Genomic DNA, 26,362 nt, shown 5'->3' on the forward strand with positions numbered 1-26,362 from the left:
TTGATCAAGGCCTTCAGTGTTCACCTGAGACAGGACTGCCCCAATGCCCTGGTCGGAGGCGTCCGTCTGGACGACGAACTCCCGGCTGTAGTCTGGGGCCTGGAGCACAGGAGCGGAACACATGGCGGCCTTCAACTGTTCGAATGCCGCTTGACACTCGGAGGTCCAGTTCACCTTCTTGGGCTGATTTTTTGACGTAAGCTCGGTGAGAGGCCCCACTATGGTACCATAGTCTTTCACGAACCTTCGGTAGTAGCCCGTGAGGCCCAGGAAGGCTCGCACCTCGGTTTGGGTGATAGGGGGCTGCCAGTTCTGGATGGCGGCAATTTTCAGCTGTAGAGGGGCCACTAGGCCGCTTCCCACCTGGTGTCCGAGGTAGGTCACGGACCCTTGTCCAATTTGGCACTTGCTGGCCTTGATCGTAAGGCCAGCTCGCTGAAGGGCTTGCAGCACTGCTCGGAGGTGGTGGAGGTGCTCGGTCCAATGGTGGCTGTACACAGCGATGTCGTCCAGGTAGGCGGCGCTGAACTCTTCAAGCCCCGCCAGGACCTGATTGACGAGCCGTTGGAAAGTCGCTGGGGCATTTTTCATACCGAAGGGCATGACCGTAAAATGATAGTGGCCATCGGGGGTGGAGAAGGCAGAACGTTCTTGGGCTCGGGGTGTGAGGCCGATCTGCCAATAACCTGCTGTCAGGTCGAAGATGCTGAGGTAGCGGGCAGCTCCCATTCGGTCGACCAGTTCATCTGCCCGGGGGATGGGATGTGCGTCCGTTCTGGTGACTTCATTCAGGCCCCGGTAGTCGACGCAGAACCGGAGTTCTGGCGTGGTTCCGGGGGCGGCGGCTTTGGGGACCAGTACGACTGGGCTGGCCCATGGACTGTCTGAGGGCTCGATGACCCCGAGCGTGAGCATCTTAGCTACTTCTGCCTGGATGCAGGCCCGTACCCGATCAGGCACGCGGTAGGCCCGGTGGCGGATAGGAGGGCTGTCTCCGGTGTCCACATCGTGCACACACCAGGAAGTGACACCTGGGGTGAGGGAGAACAGACTGGCGAACTGGGACAGGAGGGCTTGGCACTCTTGGCGTTGTTCTCTGGTGAGGGTCTCCGAGAGTCGGACCCCATCCACGGAACCGTCTTGCTCTTGGGTCCGCAGGAGGTCAGGGAGAGGCTCGGAGTCGTCTTCAACCCCATTGTCTGTGGCCATCAGTAGGCTGAGTTCTGTTCGTGCAAAGTGGGGCTTCAGTCGGTTGGTGTGGAGGACTCGGAGTGGATTTCGGGAGGACTCCATATCGATCAGATAGGTGGCAGGCCCCTTGCGCTCGATCACTTTGAAGGGTCCCGTCCATTTGTCTTGGAGAGCGCACGGCTCCGTGGGGGACATTACCCATACCTGTTGCCCCGGCTCGAATTCAATGGATGAGGCGTTCTGGTCATACCATTTCTTCATGTCCTCTTGACTGGCCTCTAGGTTGGTTTTTGCTAGGTCTCTGAACCGCCGGGACTGGTTGCGGAGGGTGAGGAGGTACCGGAAGACATCTGGAGGATTCTTGGCCGGAGGCATCTCCCAGCCTTCTTTGATCAGGCTGAGCGGCCCCCGCACTGGGTGCCCATATAGCAGTTCGAATGGGCTGAAGCCTAGGGACTTCTGTGGGACCTCCCGGTAGGCGAAGAGGAGGCACGGCAGCAGCACGTCCCACTGGCGACGGAGGGGCTCTTCCAATCCCCCGATCATCCCTTTTAGCGTGCGATTGAACCGCTCAACAAGTCCGTTTCCTTGGGGGTGATAGGGGGTCGTGAAGCGATAGGTGACCCCACACTGTTGCCAGAGGGACTTCATGTATTTAGAGATAAAGTTCGTGCCTCTGTCGCTGACGACTTCTCGGGGGAACCCCACCCGGGAGAAGATCCCCATCAGGGCCCGGCCGACCACTGGGGCTGTCACGGTCCGGAGAGGAATAGCCTCAGGGTAGCGGGTGGCGTGGTCTACCAGTACCAGGATGAAGCGATGGCCTTGTCTTGTACGCGGGTCCAGGGGCCCCACAATGTCTATCCCGACCCTCTCAAATGGGGTCGTGACTACTGGAAAGGGTTGCAGGGGGGCCTTTAGTTTGCGGCCGCTCTTTCCACTAGCTTGGCACGTGGGGCAAGATCGGCAATGCTGGTGCACATCGTTTCTCATTTTGGGCCAGAAGAAGTGGGTTACTAGGCGGCTGTAAGTTTTATCCTGTCCCAGGTGCCCTGCCAGGGGGACATCGTGGGCCAGATTCAGCAGGAAGTCTCTAAAGCGGAGGGGTACTACTAGTACTCGGTTGGCCCCCAGCTCGGCGATTCGTTGCTCGCTGTACAACAGATCATTGTCCCAGTAGACCCAATGCGTTCCGGAGGTATCCCCTGCGCTCTGGGCGAGCGCTTGTTGTCGGAGTCCCTCGAGGGAGGGACAGGTCTTCTGTTCCTGACGAAATTGTTCTTGCGTGGGTCCCCCTTCTTGAGCCCACTGGTCAAGGTTAGCGAGGTCGGAAGGTTGAGCAAGTTCGAGGGGGGTGTCGTGGTCGGAGGTCTCGGCTGGGGCGACCGGAGGCGGTGGCGCCGGCCATTCTGGTTCTTCCGGGTGATGGTTGGCACGGGCGGCCATGGACCGGGTGGTGACGCACGCCCAGTCCGGGACGCCCAACATCCCCAAGTGTTCTTTTCGCTCCACGGCTGCCCACGGGGAGCTTTCCAGGTCATTTCCGAGGAGGCAGTCCACAGGGGCGTCGTCTCGGACCGTCACTTTCAACATGCCGGAGACCCCTCCCCACTCAAAGGGGACGCAGGCCATCCGACACAGGCTTTCCGAGTTGTCGGCTGATCGTACAGGGCAGAGAATGTTCGGTAGATATTGTTCTGGGGTCACCAGATGACAGCGGACGGCTGTCACACTGGCCCCGGTGTCTCGAAGGGCTTCGGCCCGTTGTCCATTGATGCTCACCCATTGGCTGTACTTCTGGGTATTAGCGGGCAGGGGGACCCGCGGGACCATGTCTCTTCCCCCTAAGCACGCGAGAGTCATGGCGGCTGGCTCCCATTCTTGATACTCTTGCTCGTCTGGTTCTTGTTCCTCTGAGATCTGTTCTTCCCCTAGTGCTGCGGCGGCCACATGGCGGGGTTTTGGACTCTGGTACTGCGGGCAGCTTGGATCGTTGGCATAGTGGCCGACTCGCTGGCATCGGTGACAGGTAACATTGGCTCTGTACCCCGGTCGCGCTGGGGTGCTGCCCCGGTTGGCCGGGGGGGTGGTGCCGGTAGCGGGGGTGACCGGGGCGTTGTCTCTTCCTCGTCCTTGGCCTCCTCCTCCTCCTCGGGGTCGGTGGTGCCCATTGTTGTTCCGGTTCTGCTCATAGGACCCATTCCGACCCACTCTGGTGATCTCCCACCGGTCAGCTTCGGCTGCGAGCTGCCGGGGATCTGTTAACTTGCTGTCGAGGAGGTGTTGGCGTAGTTCAATGAAGCAATTGTTGGACAGATGCTCCCATACCATCAGATTGAACAGCTGCTCGTAGGTCGTGACGTTGTTCCCTCTGATCCAGCCTTCGAAGGCTCGGCTAAAGTACGTTACATAGTCCACCCAAGTTGTACCCGGGATGCGTGTGCAGTCTCGGAACCTCTGACGGTACATCTCGGGCGTGAGACCATAGCGGGTGAGGAGGGCCGCTTTCATATGGTCGTAGGAGGTCATCTGGTGGTCTGGGAGCTGTAACAGGGTATCGCGACCCTCATTGAGGAATTTGCCCCATAGGCCGGCTCCCCAATCGTTTCTATCGATCCGGTGTGCAGTCATCGCGATTTCATAGGCCTTAAACCATTGTTGGATGTCGTCTTCTCGAAAATATTCTCGGACAACATCCTTGGGGATGTGTACTTTTTTCTCCGTGGTGCCTGGGGTGTGTGGTCTGTCAGGCACCCCTAACTCCTTATTCTGCTTGCGCAGGTTGATCTCGGCTAGGTTCCGTTCGTGCTCGTATGCTAGTTTCTTTTCCTCGAGCTCCCTTTGTCTTTGTTTCTCCTCTCTCTCTTCTCGTAGACGCAGGTGCTCTAAGGTTATTTTTTGTTCGGCCAACTTGAGTTCTACGTCCATCTTGAGTCGGGCCATTTCTAATTCGTGTAGTCGGGTTTTTTCTCTTTCTTGGATCTCGTCTTGTGAGAGACTGGTTCTTTGCCCCTCCGGGGCCGTGTTGGTCTTTCTCGCGGTGTTTTGCTCAGGGGCTTCAACATCCCCGGTCTCTGCCCAAGATTCTAGAGCATGCTTAAAATCGTCTTTGGTGCTTAGTCCGGTGGTAGCGATACCTAGTTCGATGCAGAACTGCTTTAGTTCACGATGGCTGTACTCCTCTAGTTTTTCCATTTGGAACTTCTCAGTTGATCCGCTCTCTTTAGCTGTCATTGTGGTTCGTTGTGGGGTGAGCTACTCTCTGTACGTTATGCGGTGATTCGGATCGCGCCGCTGGCCACCAATGTTAGACGGACCGGGAGGGTCGGCCGAGATTACGGGGAGAGGTCTCCAGGGAGAGCCGTCTCCAACGACTGTACAGACAAGTAACTCCCCCCCCCACAGACGGACACCACACAAGGATGAAGGTTAACGAGACTTTATATGCAATTCTTCGGTTACGATGGTACGATACAAGGAGGTCTGGACTCAGGGGTCCCCTCGGTTCTGATCTCTGGCTGAGGAAAAGGGTAGCGGGACAGTCTTAGTTACCAATGGATACAAAATAGCTCTCAATCCTCGAGCTCGGCGTGGTGGATGATCGGGCCGTGGAGGAGCCAAGCAGGTCCCGAGATGGATGAAGAAAGGACGACGGTCCGCGGCGGAGCCTGCAGGTCCCGGTGACGACGAAGATGAAGGTTACGACGGCTGTGGCAGCGCCAACAGGCAGGATGATGGTGCACAGGACAGAGCTACGGCAGCGCCAGTAGTCCGTCCAGGATGAGTTCCTCTTTACGTCTCTCGACTCCAAGATACAACTGCCTTCCTGTTCTGGAGCTGCCCCAGTTATAGGGCTGGTGTGCTTTGATGTCCGGACCCTCGCACTTGGAGGTCGGGAGGTCCGGGATGAGGGAGTCCAGACACCCAGCAGGGGGGTGGAGCCAGCGCCCGGGGAGGCGATGGGCGAGCGGCACTTGGTGGGGGAGAGCCATCGACACCTCCTTCTCCCATTGACTTGCCAAGTAGCCCGCTCACCTCCTGGGTGGATGGCGGTGCCGGGATGTCTGAGGCCTGGCCAGGCCCAGGGTTGAGGTCGGCCGGGGGCCAGCCGGCCACGTGGTGAAGTGTCCAAGATGGCGGCCCGGGCTGGGCGCGTGGGCCGGCAGTGGATCGGGCCCACGAGGTCGTCATGCTCGAGGATAGGGGTCCCGGAGGGGACGGAGGGCGTGCAAGGGTGGTGCGTGGTGCTGGTGTGACCGGGCTTGGGCCTGGTCGAGCCGGGGGAGAGCGGCCCTTCATGTGGCCTGTCCAACAGTGCGGGGGGAGATAAAGCAGCCCTAGTTCCTTGGGTGGTTCTTTCGCGTCATAAGACATAGCTTGACACCCGCGTTGGTTGAATAAGATGCCACATGGTGAGTTAACTGTGGGGAGCTATTTAAGAAACTTAGAAGTGACATGTAATGTAATAGTATGTCACTATGTGATCAATAACATTTGGGAACTAGTGTAAATGTCAGGAGGTGTTCTCATTGTAGGAATGTGTATGTAGATATAGAGATATAAATATATCACTAGCTGAGAAAGAAGGACCAGAACATTATCTGTTTCGTTGTTTAGCTGGTTTCACGGATGTCATCATTAAGACCTATTTTATATGTCTGTAATTGGTACAACCATCTTTTTTCTTTAAATAGGAGCATTTTTTGGACTCTGTTATGTGTGTTTGTTTTCTCCATGATCGTACGTTTCAAGTTGTTCTCATTGTGATTGGATTCCAAGTAGGTTGTGAGTTTGGTCATAATATTTTTACAGCGGACAGTGCTTCTGTGTTCGCAGATCCTAGTTTTTATTTTTCTGGTGGTAATGCCTATGTATTTGAGATCACATGGGCAGGTGGTCATGTATGTGACATTTATCATGTTGCAATTTGTGTGGGTTCTTTGTTCCCATGGGGTCCTGAGTCCTAGATCGATGCTGGTAATATGTGTTGAAAAGGGGCACACAGTGCAGCTACGTCACGGGAAAGGGCCCATTACCAGGAGAAGGTCCCAGATATTAGCTTGTTTATTCCCTGTTGTACTGGTTGGATTACTTGGTACCAGTCTATCTCATATGCTGGTGTTTCTTTTAAAAGAAAATAGGGGCTTCTCAAACGCTAGCTTGTTGGATGTGAGTAACCGCCAATGTTTGTTGATAGTTTTCTTGATTAGGTTGTATGTTGTAACACATATGAGTTTCTGGGGTTCATATTTGTTAGTTTTGTCAAGGAGACTCTCTCTGGGGATGTTGCGTACTCTTTTCTTGGCTTTGTTCACTATTTGTGTAGGATACATCCGGTCTTGGAGTGTCTTGGTTCATTTATCTGCCTATTTTTTATAGTCTTCTATTTTTGAGCAGTTACGCTTGATGTGCATGAATTGTCCTACTGGTACATTTTCTCTGAGAGCTCTAGGGTGTGCACTCTCAAAGTGAAGGAGACTGTTGCGGTCAGTGTATTTTGTGTAAAGTGAAGTACCAAGTCTTCCAAGTAGGAGCCCCTCCCAAAAAATACAGTAGCTACTAGGAAACTGACATTTCCTGAATCCGATGTGCGCCGATTAGATGGTGCCCCACTCAATGCCGAGCCCCCTCCACCCATCCAATCACAGCGCGACCCAGGGGAATGACAGAAGCGGGGCACCTGAGTCTCGCACTCATGAGTGAGGTATTGCAACAATGGCACATCATTTCTTCTCCAGACAAGCAGGGTAGCAGAGCACATTAGGTCTCCTAAGGGCATAGACATTTGATGCAGTAAGTGATGCTCCCTTATCAGAATCAGATGCCTGGCAAACTACTATAACTCATGGAGACTATCTCCTGCAGCATTCTCAATCGATTACTTTAGCAAATGATGCTGGCTTGTCTTCTCTGTATTTTCTTTACTCCTCAGAGTGTGACTACAAAGCCTCCCCTTTTAAGCCCCCCGTTGGTAGCTGACGCCCTATCATATTCGGGGTGAGTGCCTAAACGACACCACCCTTTTTACTTTAGACATCTACAAAAATGGGTAACACTGTGCATGTATGTATAACACTGAGAAGCAAAATGTATTGTGCATGGCACAAATGAAATTAAACTTGCTTGCACGTTCTGCCCACAAAATATATGGTTGATTGACAATTCCGTGGATGTGTATCACTGGTATTATCTCAATTTTGTGAACACCAGGCTGATCACTTTCTGGTGCTCCCTACATGGTACCAGTCACTCTCACGGTATGTTACCTAGGGGGCCAACAACAGTGAAGCTTCATTGTAACAAGCAGCTTCTGGCTTGATTACACATAAGTCAAAAAATGTTATTGATATATATGTTTGTTTCTTTTTCAACAGTGGCAGGTATTAGACTTGTCCCTTTAATATTACATTTACTAATGTGATACATGTTAATTGCATGACCACTTCGCATTCACATCTTTGGGGAATGACCTCTTCGCATCCCACCCTGACGAAAGCCTGTGCCTTTAAATATGTCATTAGCAAGGGCTGAAACATGTCGGTGTTCAGTTAGGGTCATAGGACTACCATATCCTCCCACCCTGCCATAGAAAGTTTTTAACCTTCCCTCCCTTTTCACTAATAAAGGCTACTTTAGGAGCGGGAGAGGAATCTTATCTTAACGTTATGCCCCCACACAAAATATCTTTATAAGTGCTCCCTGAAACACGGTTGAGCCCACCCTGACCTTTAGGAGTAGGGTGTGCCCGATGATGAAGCATGTCTCTATTAGAGTGAGTGAGGGCTACAATAACAAAAGGGTCTCCCTCCCTTCTTACCGTTCAACCAAGGGGATTATTTAGTCAGCAAGGTATAGACTTTGTCAGGTGTTTTTCTTCACTTAAAACGCACCCTCCTTCATCATTTATCATGTGTTGTTTCTTCTCCTTCTCTTTCTTGTTTCTATGGACCTGTTTGGTTCCAAGAGATATATTCATTCGTTAAAGCGGAGTATTATTTATGACAGGATGTACCGAAGTCTTAGGTCTCTCTGTTCACCCCTACTGGGGGAAGCCACACAGTCAGCACTCTGGTTCAAGTGAACTGGTTAAAATAAACTTTATAGCTGCAAAATCCTTGTAGTGTCTTGTGCGCGGATATTGTTCTAGTTGTGGGTTCTGCTTGTATTTTTAGGCTGTGCCCCCCATGTGTTCCCCTTACCTCCAGAGCTTGCCACGTCATAGATTATTCCAGACCAGGACTCATATTGATGATGTAGGTGAACAGAAGGCTCAATAGAAAGCTCGAACATACATCAGGGTCATCCAGTAGGCATAATCAGGTAATGTTAGTCTGGCATTCTTTAAAAGTTGTAAGGCTTTTGAAGCTTAGATGCCTCAGGAGAAGCATTTTTTTCACAACAGGTTTTATTGATTGATTAGGCAAGGGATAATTACAGTTTTCCACAATCAGGAAGGTACTGTCAAGTAGCAAGGCACATTTCAATATTCTTACAACCCATTCAATTGGAGGAAACCCCCCCCCTTCCCCCCCCCAGCCACCCCGACTACCCAGTGTCCCAACTACCCACCCCTTATCCCACCCTAACCCAATGCACGTGATCACAACAGCTCCATCAATTGATCATATTACAGTAAGCGCAATGTTGTTTCAGCCGCCATGTTAGGGTAAGGCAAAGCACTGGTATTGAGTTATTGGCAGCGTTAAAAGTCAAACAATGCTGTTTTAGACAAAATGGTACCTGCAGTTGGGTTTGTAGAATGCAGGCGCTCATGTGCATAATCAATTGCTTGTGTTGAGCTTCTTTCTGAATTCAGATCTGTCATGCAGGCCACCATTCTGAGGACTTGTGTAATGTGGCAGTGAGGAACGTTTAAAAAAAAAACCTCCTTGTGGGTGTGCCTGTCAGCCGTCAAACTCCGGAAGATATGCCTGCTTGCCTTCCCGCATCGGGATCCGTTATTTACTCTGGTGTAGCTGATCTTGGAAAAGCCCAGATTCATAAGTTAAACTCCGCGCTGAGAGGAGAGACAGAACTAGGTGGCCATGAGCTCCTCCGTCCAAGCCGCACCGACTAGATAGGATTGTCTGCTGCTCATGTGAACATTATTATGAACAATCACACTTGCCTCTCTGACCCTGTCGACCGTGGGAAGAGTCAGAAATTACTTCATTCAGTGTAGACAAAGGACTTTCTCCACTTTTTCTCATGGGGTTGTGGAGAAAATGTTCATATGGAATTGTTCTTCTTTGGGGCAATGTTCAAAAATATTATTTTACATTGCCAGAAGCATGCCTATAAATCTGGGACTGCTCAGCTTAGTCCATGGGAAGTGTCTAAAATGGTGAATTACTTAGATAAAAACATGGAACTTGGCAGAGGTATTGTTTATACCTATATTGTACTGTTAAGCGCTGCGGGCATGGTTTCCAAATAACAGGCACCACAATGTTTGCTAAATGCCTACTGAAATTGCCATCTTCCATAACTCCTGAACTGATCAATTAATTTCACTTGTCTTTTTAATTAGTTAAGCTACAAAAATACAATATTTTCCATATGAGCCACTGCTATATTTCGAACTCCTGCTAAAGTACCAATATAAGAAAATCACTTCCTTGCTAGGGTCCAATTTTGTGAATGAAGAAAATATCGCAAACGGACCATGATTTGTGGCTTAGTTATCCCAATGCAAGTTGCAGCTCTTGAACAAAAGAATAGTGGTATGATTGAAGGGATATTGATCCATTGTGGCATCTTCATAACTGCTTTTTCAAGTTGTCATGTTGGGATATTGGGTAACGTTTTAAATAAGCCATTTTCCTGCCTCAGTTGGCTGCCACTGCACAAAAGTTTATAAGTATTTAACTGAATTTGCATTAGATAAGTAGAAAGAATGGTTATGTTTTGTTAAAGGTTTAGCAAGACTCCAAGGCCCTGATTCTGAGTTTGTTGGAACCAAGGTGCTTAAAATTGCAACTGATAAGTAACAATACTTGGAGTATATAATTTATTGGGTGCAATAAATAGCACCTTTTACAAGTTTCTGGGAATAAAACTCAAATGTGGGTACTTACTGCAACCAAATCCATACATCAGGTTTGACTTGTCAAACTTTAATTAAGGGTATCATGTTTAATGTAGCTGGTAATTACTGAATGCAGTAAATACCACCCAACTCGTAATTCCAACCTCGGCTCAATCAGGGGTTTAAGCAGATGTTAGAAAATCATGATCCACTTGAAACATAGCTAGAACTGGGGTGGAGGTCCGCCCCAGGCGGCACTCTTTTTGATGGCGGCTGAGGTGAGCGAATATTCTGTTGACTACTACTTCTATCGCCCGTAGGCGTGCTTTTGTGTGCTGGGCATCGCGCAGCCTTCGGACTTCTTTTCCAGCAACACTCTTCAGCAGCAGTGGCAGTGACTCCTCCACAGGACTGGTCCCCAAGCTATTTCCGCTCTTGAAAGGGTCCCAGGGAAGCAGTAACTGCCACTGAGGCGCTAGCTTGTAGGAAGCCGAGAAGGGCGGAAGAGAAGGAGCTGTCAGAGGAGCGAAGGCACCGGTGCTCTGCTGGACAGGAAGGCGGCTGCTGGGCAGAGGGAGTCCAGCTGCAGGATAGACATCCTTCTGCCCCTGCCCAGGGAGCGACCTGCCGTGGATACATCCCTGAGGGCAGCGACGCTATACAGGGTGGAAGCGGGTGTCAATTTATTTTATTTGATTTATTTTAGGAGTTTTATACAGCGCTAGCTGGACCCAAGGGTATCATAGCACTTCACAGCATGTACAGTTATGTGCAAGTATACAATACAAATATTATGATAGGACATGCAGGTTCGAGCCGGATATAGATCAGTCCCAGGAGCGACGAGCAAGGAGCGGGTAAGGTGTCGATCATTCAAGATGAGCGTCCAATAGGATTCTTTGTTCAAATAGGATGGGAGACCAAGAGGATTTCTGGATCCGAGTCAGTGTCTACAGTCATGAGATTACAGTAAGATGGAGGGCCGTCTAAGGTGCTTCCTTGGCTCTTATCATTTCGCTCGAGAGCAGTCTGGGAAGAGGACTTTAGGCAGATTCATGACTTTGGGGAATGAAGGCATTTTTCTGATGGGGGGGTGGAGTTCCAGTATTTTTGGGGCATTTCCAGGTAAAGATTTAGCTGCAGTTTTTTTGCTTATGAGTTTTCAGTGGGATGAGTAGTAGGTAGTTGGAGCTCCTGAGGTTCCTGGACTGGCCCGCCATTTTGAGTTTGGAGGCTTGCCTGTGTGCAGGGCTTTATGCGTGAGGCAGGCTGTTCTAAAGTTGGCCCGCAATTCAATTGGGAGCCATTTAATTTCCATGAGTGCAGGAGAGATGTTGTTGAATTTCTTAGTTCCTGTGACCATTCTTGCTGCAGCATTGAAGGTTGTTTTCAAGGGGGCTAAGTGAGATTTTGCTGTCCCGGTCAGGGCTGCAATTCCATTTAAGCATGGGCGAATTTTGCGAATCTCGCGTTCGCGAATTTTGCGGATTTGCGAACTCGCAATTCGCAAAATCCGCGAATTCTCGTGAATTTGCGGATTTTTTTTTTGTGTTTGCGCGGGTTTCTGCCAGTTCGCGAGGGTTTTGTACAATGTCGCAAATTGCGAACTTACCTGTCGGGTCGCAAGTTTCGCGAACTTGTTGTTTCTACGTGTCCAGCCTGTTTGGGACACTCTTCTTCATCACTGCCACTCTCTGTCACCACTGCCACTCTCTGACTACTCATGCCACCCTCTGGCCCACCCATGCCACCCTCTGTTTCATCACAGCACCCTCTGGTTGTCCAGTCAGTGTACATTATTGTGGCAACGCAGCACACCTTCCCTGCCTCAAGTGACCTGAATTAATTTGGGGCTGATTAATGTGTCACAGAACATTTTTTTAGCTGGCACCTGCTTCCTTAGTGCTTCCTGATTAGTGATCTTTTGCACTTGCTAAGTGCTTTCATTGTTGCAAAATTAGTTACAACACCTGCCCTGCCCCAACTGACAATAATGAATTAGGGGCTGATTAATGGATTTGAACCTCCAGCCTGGCTCCTGCTTGTCTCCCTTAGCTGTAATTCAGGACCTTTGTGGCATATGTGTAACTATTCTGAGGTTCAGAGCAGGGTCACATAATAGTTGCAACTGGCAACTGAACTCTGGAGGGGCCCCTCAGGAAGCACTACAGGAAATGGCTACTAATGATGAGCCTGAACTTTTGAACCTGGTAAGTAGTTTCAGTTTTGCTAAGATCGTATTTCTGCAATTTTGCGCTTATTCGCGGGGCGCGAAGTTGTACTGGGAAGCCGCGAACTCACGCGAACAGTGCGAGCAGTGCGAGCAAAATCCGCTGCTCGCGGATTTGCGGATTTTGCGGGAGATTCGCGAATCTCGCGGATTGCGAATTTACCGAAAATCCGCAAAATCCGCGAGCGAAATGGATTTTCCGCCCATGCTTAATTCCATTCCATAGTCAATTCTGGAGAGCACCAGTTTGAGTGGATTGTTGAAGATCCTTAGGAGGAAGGAAGGGTTTTATTTTGTAAAGTAGTTTGAAGTTGAAAAAAGCACTTTTAGCGGATCTTGTAATGTGTTTTTTTCAAGTCCAATTTCGGGTCTGGGGTGATACCTAGAGATATCATTTAGGGTACCATTGAGGGCATCAATGGCTTTGAGCCATTCTTCAATTTGGGGGTTTTCATCTCTGTTGGAGAAGAGGAGTACTTCCGTTTTCTCTTGATTGAGTTTTAGGTGTTTGATGGTGAGCCAGTATTGAACCTCTTTAAGCGTGACATTTAGTCTCTGAATGTTGTCAATGGAGGTGGTTTCTAGATATAGCTGTGTATCATCCGCATATGAGTGGAAAGGGATGTTTAAATTCCTGAGTAGTGTGGTAAGGGGTTCAATGTAAATGTTGAAAAGCTGAGGGGAGAGCACTGACCCTTGTGGGCCACCTCTACTGACTGGGTGGAGGTCGGACTCAAAGTTTTTAATTTGCAATCTTTGTGAGCGGTTGTGGAGAAAGGAAGAGAACCAGTGGAACACCGTCTCTTCAAGACCAGCCCTTTCTTGGAGAACCTTGAGGAGCAGAGTGTGATCGACTGTATTGAATGCGGCCGATAAGTCTAGGAAGATGAGAAGGCAGCATTGATCCGAGTCCAGTGACTTGTGTACATCGTCTAAGACATTGAGGATTGCGATTTCGGTGCTGCAGCCTTTTCTGCAGCCAGGAGCCAACCCCCTCCCACTATTAGCCGCAACGGCTGTCACTGGGTGACAAACCAAGGGTCTGCCCCTGGCATCAATAGGTCTTGCTACGCCACTGAATCAGGGCCCAAGAATCAAGGCTGAAGAACAGTGTAATTAGTGTGAACCGTATCTGTATGAAGTATTTATTAATTAGAAACCTACAGTATACAGTGAAAATAGGAAGAGCATTTTAAAGTTACCTGAAGGTAATAGTGTGTTCAAACCACAAGGAAGGTCAGCTATAGACTGGAATACATGTATATTTGTCAAAATTGAAAATCTAACATGCCAAGCTGATTATACACAAAGAAATTGGCTACTAGATTGAAGGATGACAATAGAATCGAAGCCTCTGTTCTCCAGTTTCAAGCAAAGTTCCACATCAAGTGCAGTTTCCACTGCCATCAGAATGAACTGAACAAAGCTACTGGTTAATGGAGGAAGGAAAGTAAGCAAAGAAATTCTGAGTTTAATAATGGACAGGTGTACAGTAATGAAAGGTGAGAAAAGAAATGTTTGTTATGTGATAATAGAGACCTGGGCCAGGTTGCCCAAAACCATTGTAGCTTGCATCAACCTTTAAGGTGAATAACTATGTAAGACAAGGTGCTTTATTCTGTAAAATGGAGGGGTAATTACCAAGCTAACTGAGGGAGACATGATTGCCGTATTTTATGGAGTATGCCTCTTAAGTATATCCTAAGATTGCAAACAACTTGCCCGAGATGAAAAGGATGATTCAGAGACTTTGGTATCCAGGAGTGCATCTATAGATCGTATAGCTTTCATTCAATCCACTCTAGAAAGTGAAGAAAATGCATCAATTTTCAAACTTTCTGCTCATAAGTAGACCCTTTGTAGAAGAATTGAGCAGCTTGGAGGGAATTCATCCAATATCCATTCCACAAGAATAAACAACACACTCTGGACAATTTTCTGGGCCTTTAAGTACTTACAGAAGCAGTGAGGTGTCCATAGTTGCAAACAAAGAAGTCGTTGCAGAGAGCTGGAGGCATAACTCAGGATTTGGGTGAGACGGCTGCCAGCAGTGTCACTCGTCAACCCATGCTCCACATGGCCCTTCATGACAGCGTAGGTGTGTGCCCCTCTGTTTTTTAATATCAAGGTGGTTCCACTTCACGATTCTTACAATTTTTATAAAATAATAATGGTTCTGCACTTTATAGTCCATGATTCTCTCATAAAATAAATCTAATCTGGAATAGAACATCATAAAACGTGGCTATTGACATTATAGGAACCATTAATTTGTATCAGGGTTTATTCATATTACAGCAGGAAAGTGTAATTTCTGCTAGCCCTAATGAATAACACACATGAACTGCTGAAGTTCAAAACCAAGCCATGCTTCATGCTCAGAGTCGCCAGCTGCAAAATGCAAAATATAAAAACAAATGTATATGTTGGTGCTTTCTAAATATTAAGTCATGAAGGTGGAACAAACATCAACTATGGGAAGATATGAGTAATATCCCTGTTTACTTTTGGTTCTTTTCAATCATACTCCTTCTCTGAATCACTCCTGAGCAAATGGGATCCTGTTAAGGGGCTAATATTTGAACAAAATCCCAACTTGTGATAACATCAAAGGGTCAAAGACAGTGTGAGGTCACGTCCACTACTCCTCACATTTTGGTGAATTTGCTTACCTGTGAATTGTTGCGAAATATGGGAAGGCGGATGAAGGGGCATATAGCGCAATGGAGAGCACATAGAGGTGGCAAGCAGAAAGTGGGATGAGAATTACTTGTTCATTACTGTTTGCACAGCAAGGTGTAGGGGTGGGAGGTAGAAGATATTAAGGAGAACTCAAAGCACAGCTGATGGTTTAATTGGTGAATAAGAATTCAGCCGGTAAACTATGTTAGGAACATTCTGGTGCATTTCCGGATTTATGATTTCTCATAAATCTGGAAATGCATCAGTGGACATGGGTGTTGTGTGAGAACTCCCACAGCAACACCCATGTCACACCCTTAACACGCACAGTGTTGCGTGAACAGGGGCGATATTTACAAGCACAGGTTAAGTCATGCAGGATGACTTTACCTGTGCTTGTACATATCACTCAGCAGGCTGCGCCACTGGTGTGTCACGCAACGTGATGTACCAGCGGCGCAAGGGGCTTGTAAATCTGCCCCCAAGGGATTTAAAAGGAAATTAACCATGATGAAAGCGTACCACTGCGCAACCTATCTGAATTTGTTGATAGAATAATTCTATATTTAAAGATACTACAGCAATGCTCTTGCAGGAGTGTTGGCATCCTTACTCCATGCACAACCTGCAAGAGACATTTGGTTCAGCCTCACTACTACTTGTGGGTCAATCTCACGACATCTTTTATTTATTGAGAGCTGCATGTCACTAAGTGTGTTTTAGCTTTTACGAGGAGGTGAATGCCTGGTTACTCCCCGGTAATATTTATTACCCTGAGTCCTGGTCTTCCCGTCCCATTCCTGATCCCTTCCCTCCCTCCCTGTTTTAGGCTTTGGGTGATTGTTTTTCTTTCTGATTTTTCTTTGGTATTCTCAGGGTGTTCCTATGACGCACTTCCCCCTTTATGGTCACCTGATGGTGGCGCCATGTTGGGGGAGGTGCGAAAAGCTCTGCTAGGTAGTAGGTTTGTGTGGAGCAGACTAGCTGCTCACTGTTAAGGAATGGGACGGGAAGACAGGAAGAGGAGATAATGGTATGTGCAACTTATAGCAGTAAACGTTTCTTGTGGATTCTTGGAGTTGCACTGGTCATATGACTCTAGCTTTCCAGGACAACTTCTGCTTTGTAACAATGATTTGTTGTCTGCAGTCTTACTGGGCTTTGCTTGAGAGCAACAGTTGGAAGCAGGAGAGAGAAGCAGCCACTCATGCAGGGCTGTCTACCTTATCGGGTTACCTATGGATCGCTTCTAACCTTGAGGATCGTGGGAAAGTATTTTTTTACTGAGTTACCTCGTTAGAGCCCTAGGCTTCCAGACTCATGGCCGGAGCAGGTCAAACTCACATTTGCCTCACTCTTTATTAGTAATGCACCTGACTAAGAGGAAAATTCTGCAAATGTAGAAATGCAAATAGGATGCCAGGATCAATTTAAGTGGCACTGACAAAGTGATGCCCTAACACTGATAAAAGAATGGCAGTAGGATAGAGTGGCTGTAAGGCAGATTGAGTGAGATGATGGAAGATTAACACATTTTATTCCCTCAAAAGAGTCCAGTAGTGTCAATCTAAATTTTTGCTAGAATCCAGCCACAGGAATACCATCTACATAAACAACCTGTTTTTCGTACCACCGGGGTCAACTTGCTTAAGAGTTATTTTGTTGTAGCAATACTGTTTATTTTTAAACGTGTGCCAAGTATCTTTTGTACACGATGGTTTGATTATGTCTTGTAAGGAATAAAGTCCACCTGCAATAAATTATAAGGGCACCAGAGGGAACATTGTTCCATACTTAGTGTCAATCTTGCTGGCAGACAGTGGAGCACTGTATAGAGTTTAAGGCAAAGAGACAGTCAATTAAAAGGGCACCTGGATTCTGATAGTGGCAGTGGTACCTAGTATTTATTAATATCTCACAGGAAACTTACTTTGTATTTAGCTGCTGGGTTTGGTATATATGGTGCAAACTATATTAAAGCCAAACCCTTCCTAAAGAAAAGTAAGGATGTATTTTATGTTTGCAGATTCAGTGAGGAAACATTGCTATAGGAAGATTTGTGGGAGATAGAATGTAGCCAACTGTGAAAGGTGGGTCTTAAACTCACTGCAAGAAACAATGCTCACTTGGTAGAAGGAGTTTGTACTTGTGTATATCACTAAAACTCATTGAGGTTAGGAAATTCAAGAGGGGGCCGAGGGAATGCTTAAAAAGGCATCATAGGAACTTGCAGTGACTTTACGCTGCTATGTTTGTTAAAAGCAGTACCACTTCTTTACATACTTCGAGTTCATTCAAACAGAATTTTGGACACCCTATTAAAACGTGTGGTAATTCATAAGGTAATTCATAAGGAACGACTTTGCCTTTATGTAATGGGAAATGTTCCTGAGGGCAGGTCCAGACAGGGAACACAAACCAGCCCTTACAATTCTGTTGGACCTGCTCAGGAGGGCGGGTGCTAGTGAGAAGCACCTGCCGGGGAAGGGGGGAGCACGGCTGCTGCTTTAGCACTGCTACCGCTTTTCTTTCAGGGGGGCCAATATTGCAAACCGGCCCCACCCTTCCGGCCCACTGGGAAAATGCCTGGTGCCTGCTACAGCCAGACCAGCCCTGCCTGAGGGTATCAAGAAGTCGAGCTGGAGGCACTATGAAACAGTAACAAACTACTGATAATATTGCTGTCATTCCATTTCCCTATCTCGTATACAGGCGAGTTCAGGTCGGTGACCAGCATATATATGAAATGTGAAATTCTTGCCTGCCACAGGCAACATAATTGAGAGAAAATATTTCGGCTAAATATTGCCAACTTTCACACACTTTAGCCAAATCCACATATCATGACCAATGAAAAGATCTGTAACATTTTGACTTACAGTAGCTACAAATACTTTCGTAGGTCACAATCACAATGTTAACTTGCTCTTCCTTTCAGCACAAACTGAAACTTTGTTTCTGAACCGAACTTACCCATACAAACTGGTGGAGTGGACCACACGCCCTGCTTGCAGTGTACAGTGCTTGGGCCTTCCATCAGGTGATAGTTGTGGCACCTGTACTCCACTGAGGATCCTGTAGGGTAGCCAGTCAATATCGGCTCAACAATGTCTCCATTTTTGATTGAAGGTGGTGGTCTACACTGTTCAGTGTTTTCTAAATGAGATGAAAACAAATTAATACACCGGCAACTAAATAATCAGGCCTTTCTTTTTCCAAAAGCTGGTATTACCTCTGCATTCTAGTCATATATTATGCTGTTTGTCTAATGACTAGCAGGGTCGTTTGACGTTTGAAGGGGATCTGATAGCATCATGGTAATGGGAATACGTCAAAGTAAACGCCAAAATTACAAGTACATCAGAGTATATCCAACAGTTTGTAGAGATTTGTTTTTTCTTGCATGGGATTTTAGTTCATGGAAATAGAAAGCAGTTTTAGCGTCGGTGCAAAAGTGCATGCAAAGGCTACTAGTGAAAGGTGTCCAGACTTTTCATTCATTGAGCAATAAGCAGGAAGAACAACAGTAGAGCGGAATGAACTTAATCTGACACACCCCCCCCCCCCTCCACCCAAGGGGAGCAGGTGATAAATTAGCTATTCCTGCATAATTACACAAAAACACGTAAACGAATGGAAAAACCACAATCCGCACATCCTGTTTAATTAATACAGTTTGATATCAGCACTTGGAAGAAAGGCATATTTCACATTCTGAGATTTCATACTGAATATCTGAAAATATTTATATAGACGAAAGAAAACACGATGACAGTCTATAGAGGCCAATGAAATCAGTTAATCCTTTACATTTTGAATCACTGTTTTCTCTCACTCATTGCCTGCCTCCCACATTACCCCGCCGAAACCACATCTACTGGAAAAGTAACGGAGAGCTAGCATCGGAGGCTGTAGATTGTCGAGATTGAAATTTAGATGGCAGTGGGCATATTCCTGTGTATATAGTCCATTGTAGTTCTATTTTCCTTAACGTAAACGTCAGCATTCCAATGTTGTAATCAGTAGTAAGTCAAAACAATGCTATTTTTAATGTAAATGTAGTACAATGCTATATAGATTTACTGTAAAGGTCAGTACACGAGAGGTGCATGCAATGTAATCATCATATTGGTAATAGTTCATGGTACCAGGAAGTGCTTTTAACACGTCTGTGCAGCTAAGTATTTTTTCCAAGTCTGTGTTGCAATCTTTTGGCAACAGCTGGGTCAGGATTTACTAAGGACTAGTATGGTCCATGTGTGACGCAAGTCATTCCAAGACAATGCAAGTACTTAAATCGTATTAACAAAGCCACACAAGTGACTATTACGATGCCTTGGGTGACTTTGCAAAGAATATTTACAGCGGCCTGTTACATTTTGTTGTGGTAGGCATTCCAAGGGTGGAGCATGGGCACTGCCATGCATCCACCCATGGAATTTGATGCGATCCCAGGTATATTAAAGTTAGTAGACATGGGATTGTGCCAAAATTCTGTGCTTACCACAGAGAGGAGTGGTTAGGAGAATTTGCTTTATTTAACCCTGCTATGTCTCCTTTCCATATCTGCTACATTCTGCAGCAAACATAGAAAGAGCAAATTGTCTCTAGAGATTGTTTTTGTGCAAGAAGGATTTCCTGCACAAAAACAATGCTGTCTGTAACACAAACACCTTGGCAGCATGCATCAGAGGGGGCCTTCATTGGCGCTAGGCAGCACATAGAGTGGCAGTGCCAGGAGAGAGAGGTGCTGCATATCTTAGTAGATATGGTGCAATTCTACTCTCCTTTTCATACAACACTATGCTGCAACTGTGTTTGCTGCCCTGTGTTGCGGGAAACATTACTAAATATGCCGCCTAGTGAGTCAAGTCTCAGTCTTCATTAAACCCCCAACTGCCTCCACTCGTGTCTCTGTCTCACGTGACCCTGCTTGCGCTCCCAAAGCACGAGAACTACCTTCTGGAACACGACACCGCTCTCCACTCGAAGAGTCATTCTCATCTCTACTCATTGGAGGCAGTCGTGGCTCGCATGACTCGTAGGTGGGGGGACAGGTGGGGTGGTCACGCTGGGGTTTGCGTGTGGGGATTTAAAAAAATAACATACCTTACCGGGTCCTGCACTGCCCCTGCTCCTAGCCAGGTTTCGCGCCTGCATTTTTCTGCTGCTTTCCTGCTTTCCTGCCTCCGGCAAGAACAGGAAGCAGGTATCCTCCCTCCCCTAAACCAATCACAACTCTGCAATGGAAGCCCTGTGATTGGTGCGGACGGTGCCCAGCCGGGCACCTGTAGGGAGGCCATTGTCTCTATGTAGGCTGCATGCAGCCGACATAGAGAAAATGCAGAGTGAGCATGACTGGTTTGGTCGTTCAATTAGTCATGGCCCACAGCATTGGGCAAGCCACTCCTCCCCAACCCCCCCACCCACCCGCCCCCAACCAGGCATACCATTCTGCCTTCTCACAGCATGAGAAGCAGAAACATAAAATTGTTTTTAAAAGACCATTTTATGTTTCTGCTTCTCGCACTGCAAGAAAGCAGTGGGGCGACGCTCCTCTACCCTAATGGAGGAGCTGCCCCTGATTGGAGCTGCACACGTCATTGCGGCCACGTCAGATGCTCCGTAGCACGTCAACGTAGCGGACATTTTAACGCATTGGGACTAATCCCATTCTCTTTACAAGACCGAAGCTGTTCGTCTCTGTCTACTTCACGATAATAGTGATCACTGCATCGGAAGCATTGAAGAAGATGCTTTATTAATGGCTACGTGGTCAGTGGAGCCACTAAACACACCGGTTCCAACAGAGCAGCTCCAACCAACCATGCATCTACATACCTTTTGTCTCCAGGTAACAGGTTCATTCTAGAAGCTTACTTAACCCACACTAAGTTAAAGGGATAGGCACTACAGTTTTACCTCAGGTGTAAGTTGAAACAAACAGACAAGGTCACTCAGATATTTGGTGGTGTAGCTTGAAGTCTAATCACAGTTTCTGAAGAGCCCGCCACACAGGTCCATAACATCTGAATTTCTCTTCATTAATGCAAGTTTGAATGTATGCCACTCTTTATCTATTCGTCCACATTCTGACTTTTCATAACAGCTTTAAAATAGTTGCTGATTATTTTAAAAGCTGTGGCCAGTTTTAATGGGTCAGTTAAATGCATGGCATGAGCTTCTTCATTTGCATCATACTAATACTTCTTGAGAGCCTTTTTTACAGGACATGATCTATTATCTTTCAAGTTGTTAGAATCATCACCTCCTGCTTTATTTTTATTAAATTATCAAAGTAGGGTGTGACTTTGTAAGCATATGCATATGCCTTTTGTTAGGAAAAGGGATATTATACCAAGTTATATAAAATACCTGCCTTTCTATACAAGCTTCTGATAATTCATAAACTGAATAATTACGTAGTCGTTCAAAGAGATATGAACATTCGAAAGGCATGTATGGTCTATCTCTTAAACATTTTTCTTTTTTTGTTGCAGTTTTATATAGTGCAAACACAGCCCAGGGCACTAGAATGCTTTACATGAGCACCACATTACAATACACAATGTCTGACCGACTTTAGTTTTGGCACAGGAGATTAAGGTTCACATTTATGAAGCCATTGCAATGTCCTTGTATCATGCAAGGCGACACAAGGGCAACACAGAGGCTTCAGTAATATTTACAAATCCTGATTTGCATGGCCTTGCTTGGCTTTGTAAATAAATGTAATACGAGGCAGCTGCTGATGCTGCATTGCGTTACATTTCAACATGGAAAGCGGTCCTTGGGTGGAGCATGGGCATTCCCATGGTCCACCCATGGATTTTGCGCATTCCTAGATTTACAAAGACTTGAAAAACTGGGAATGCATCAAAATGCTATGACTTTGTAAGTGAGGCGTAGCAAGGAGAAAAATCTTTGGGCCTTATTTAAGACAAAGTAACCCAGCACAGTGCCGCAAGCCATTTGGCTGCGCCATGCTGTGATACTTTCAGAGTATAGGGGTGCGTCATATTTACAACAATATGACAGATCCCTTTGCTCTCCACAGTGCTGGTGCACAGTTGGCTGCCATACGCAAACGCAGCCACCCTTGCACCATGGTGCAAGAGTGCCTGCGTTGCGGCACTTATTGTTTTTGTGCAGGAAGGGACTCCTTCCTGCACAAGAACAATCACAAGAGGTGTTTTCCTCTTTCTATGCATGCTGCAGAATGCAGCATGCATAAAAAGAGGAAAAATGGGGAGAAATTGAAGTATTTCTCCTTGTTGCGCCTCCTTATCGCTCCCCTGGAGAGGCGTAGAATTTTGGCGCATTCCCAGGTTTACGAAACTTTGTAAATCTGGGAATGGTGGCAGTATCCATGAGTGTTGCGTGAGAACACCTGCAGCAACACCCATGGATGCCCCTTTCACGCAAAAGGATACGTGAAAAGGGGACGTATTTACGAAGACACAAAAAGCCAAGCAGTTTGACTTTACGTGTCCTTGTAAATATGAAGCACCAAATTGCGCTGCTGGTGCGTCACAAAAAGTGGTGCACCGGTGGCACAAGGGGCTTGTAAATATGCGCCTATATTTCTTCTCGTTATTTTCTCTTTCCACTTACTACATTCTGAAGATCATGTGGACAGAAAAAAATGCATTTAAGGATTGTTCGTGTGCAGGAAGGTTTCGATTTCTGCACAAAAACAATCCTGCCTGTACTGCCAGCACCGCTGCACTATGGTGCAAGGGTGCCAGCATTGGAACTAAGATCCACACAGTGCTCCAACGCAAGGAGAGAGCAGAAATGCTCCATGTCATTGCAAATATGAAGCATTTCTTCTCTCTCCCTTTCATGCAATGCAGTACAGTAACTTTGCTTGCTGCCCTGCATTAAGTGAAACTTTAATAAACATGCCCCAAAGTGGCTTGCCCAGAATCACAGGATGTTGAGCTGATGCCAGAATTCGAACCTGGATCCCCAGTTGCAAAGTCAGAAGCTCTGGCGCTTGGGTCACGTTTGCAGAGTTATTATTGGCCATTCCACGATGCATTATTAAGAGCCATCTCAGTTGAATTCTACCTGAACTCCTATGAAGCTCTGTAATTGTACTCGAGATCACATTTTGAACTGCTACAAAATAATGAAAGAAATTAAATATTGACACTCCAGCTCTTAAACCCAACCGATTACTGACACTGATGTTGCGTACTCAATTTAATATTCCTCAAATAATGTAATTATGTCTGGTGATCCGACATTTTGACCAGTTCCTGAAATAATAATAAATAATACTTTTTCCCCACTCAGTTGTAAGGATTAATAATAAGGCTAAGATATTCGAGGTGGTTTCATTCTGCACTATCCACCAAAACATGTTGATGCTTAGACTTTATTAAATTTGTGAACCATAGCATCGCATTTTGAAAATAAATTGGTATGTACAGTGTGTTGCTTTTATGGATTCCTACAAATTAAAGTAATTTTATGACAAATGTGAATGCCTTATGTGTTATCTCTCCTTTTTTAAATTATTGTACCCATGTGAGCTTTAAGCATCTATTTTTACATTTATATTTATGCCAACTTTTAACTGATATATTGAAAGAAAAAAAGGAAAAAAATTGTTATTACATTTGGAGATATAAAACTGTGTAGTACTTGGCTCTTTCGAGACTGGGTAAATAAATGTGAGACGACTTAATATTTGTAAGTTGAGATGAATGTTAAGTGACCTCCAGGGGAAATTATTTGTGACTGTTAAGATATTCAAGCACAGAACAGTCTCAATGAAAAAGTGATGACAACCATGATTTCCATGAAGGACTAGCTACTTCACCATAGACATAAACGGTGACTACATCTCTATAACTAACCAACACAGAAGATGTTTTGTGCCATAGAATTTCCAACTAACAATTGAGTACTACAGGTTAACATTATTCCTGGGACAACCAATAGGGAATAGGGATGTGCAGTGGTTCACACAAATGGGTGGCACCATTGTATCCCATGACTGCTGTTTGTAGGGTGCTACCAGGAGCTTCAAGTGGAAGCCATAACCACCATCTCAGATTTAACTAACTCAATATCCTTGGGCATAGTTAATGAAAATTGAGATGTATGTCGAAGTAAATAATAAACAAAGGGGCAGATTTACAATCCCCTTGTGACACTTTTAGGCCGCTGTTGCGTCACTTTTGTGATGCAGCGGCGTAGTAAACAATGCGCCACGTTGCAACACATTTATATTGTGACGCATCTAGGGAAATGACTCACCTTGTAAAGCCCTGTGCTACATTATACCTTGTCAAAACCTTATACCTGCTTGAAGCAGGTGTAAGGAATGATACAGCATAATAGGAATAGGCTTTCCTGAGCATTGCTGGAGTTGCGTTGTGCTTGCGACACAACTCCAGCAATGCGTTGCCTTTGCGCCAACAGATGCGTCAGGCATCTGTCAATCCTTGCACCACGGTGCGCCGCATTGTAAATGCGATGCATCCATGGTGGTGTAAGGGGTTTTTTGTGCGATGCAAATTAACTGATGCATCTCTGCTAATATGCAGACATGCGTCAGTTCTTGTGAATCCGCCCCCTGATACCTAGTTAGAGGTGGCACAGGAGCAGGAGCAGGAAATTAATTTTTCAAATGGACGATTGACGATCCTCATACTTGCTTCTGTAGTGCCTCAAGCATACTGCTTCTGTACTTGCTCTTCACCATACATATCCAACTATGAAAAAATGTATGTTCACACCTATAGGGATCCCATTCACTTTTGAGTTATCATTAACTTCCTCTTTTTTAGAAAATTGTGCTAGTCTCTTTGAGCCTCAAGTAGGTACAACCTGACTTCTTAAAAGGTCTAGCTCTGAATGAATGATTGAAATCAAATATGCATCTTGTGCCACCCGCAAATATATTTTCCTGGATTATTTAGGCTAATTCTTTCCTCATTTTTGGGGAACATATGTAGCAGGATGTCATGTGAAATATTCCCTCCCTTTTCAGGAGTGTGTGCCTTTTTTCTTACAGTCTAATATTCTTTCTGTCACATTTTGGGTTCTCCCTTTCAGAAAAACTTTACTTTTACTATCTATTTTAATGAATGCCAACCCATGTGAACCTAAACAATACTGATTTATAAGAAATGGGTTCAAGCAAGAACAGCCAAAACCACAAGGTGTCTGACATCTGCCATCCAAATAGAATGAAAATGAAGATTGAATAGGCATTGAAAAGGCCATTACTTTTTGTGCTGAGATCTATATTTTTTTGGCTTGCACAAACATTACCTTTTATGTTAATTTAAATGTCTAACCACCCTATTACTCTAACTCTAGGAAACACGCAGTAATGGTGACCTGACGGAAGCTTAGGGGAAAAGTGCATAGCATTAAAATAAGCTGTATACACATAATACTTGAAACTTAAGCTTTAATTCATGGATATTTATAAGCACCAAATACATATCATTTCATAACTTGCTTTCTTTATGTAACATAAACTTTTTTTAATGTAACTGCTGCCCACTGCATGAAAGAGTGAGTGTTATGGTTGGGCAGTGTGGGGTAGGCATGCACCCCAATTGTCTGGGCATCCTGCATTCCTGAGTGTCATATTAGGAAATAATGTACGCTTTATTCACATAGGTATTACATTGCTACTCTGGGACTTGGGACTGCCCCATCCCAAATACCAGGGTCTCTGCTTGTAAGGCAGGGGCAGTGGGCAATTGCCCATTTTGCCCATGCTTTAAAACAGCAATGGCAATAGCATGGAAACAAGACGCATCTACAATTCTGTTTCAAGGCATTTGTTCATTGAAAGCTTTTCTTTGGATTACACTACATCACCATGTTCTGCTTTGGGCCCACTTACACAACCTCTAAAAACCCATTGCTTTTGACCCATCATTAGAAATCTAGAGGCAGATTTATCGTCAACCTCGGAAACCAAAGGTTCAGCCAGGAACTCAACACCTCTATGGCATCCACAACATTTCTTGATGCCTGGAAACACGCATAAGATAGACCAGTACTCAAAAACCCCTCTACCGACCCCATCAAACTCAAAACTACTCTGCAATCCCCCTGCCCCCATTCCCAGTGAAGGTACTTGAAAAATATCATCAACAGTCAACTTATGACACACCTGGAGCAGAAACAGCTACTTGATGCCTTCCAATCTGGCGTCCGCAACAATCACAGCACCGAAAACACCCTGATTGCAGCCA

General features: G+C 46.1%; 1 protein-coding gene across 2 annotated transcripts in view; it reads right to left on the reverse strand.

Moving 5' to 3' along the window:
• The window catches only part of F13B (coagulation factor XIII B chain), a 286,489-nt gene that overhangs the window by 176,980 nt on the left and 83,147 nt on the right, over nucleotides 1-26,362 (reverse strand). For both annotated transcript variants that reach the window (XM_086955282.1, XM_086955274.1), the window contains one exon: nucleotides 18,105-18,287. In XM_086955282.1, coding sequence (XP_086811408.1) covers nucleotides 18,105-18,287 — 183 coding nt within the window. The remainder of the gene's footprint in view (nucleotides 1-18,104; nucleotides 18,288-26,362) is intronic.

This window comes from Lissotriton vulgaris, chromosome 1_1 (genome assembly GCF_964263255.1).
Source record: "Lissotriton vulgaris chromosome 1_1, aLisVul1.2, whole genome shotgun sequence".
Lineage (NCBI taxonomy): Eukaryota > Metazoa > Chordata > Amphibia > Caudata > Salamandridae > Lissotriton > Lissotriton vulgaris.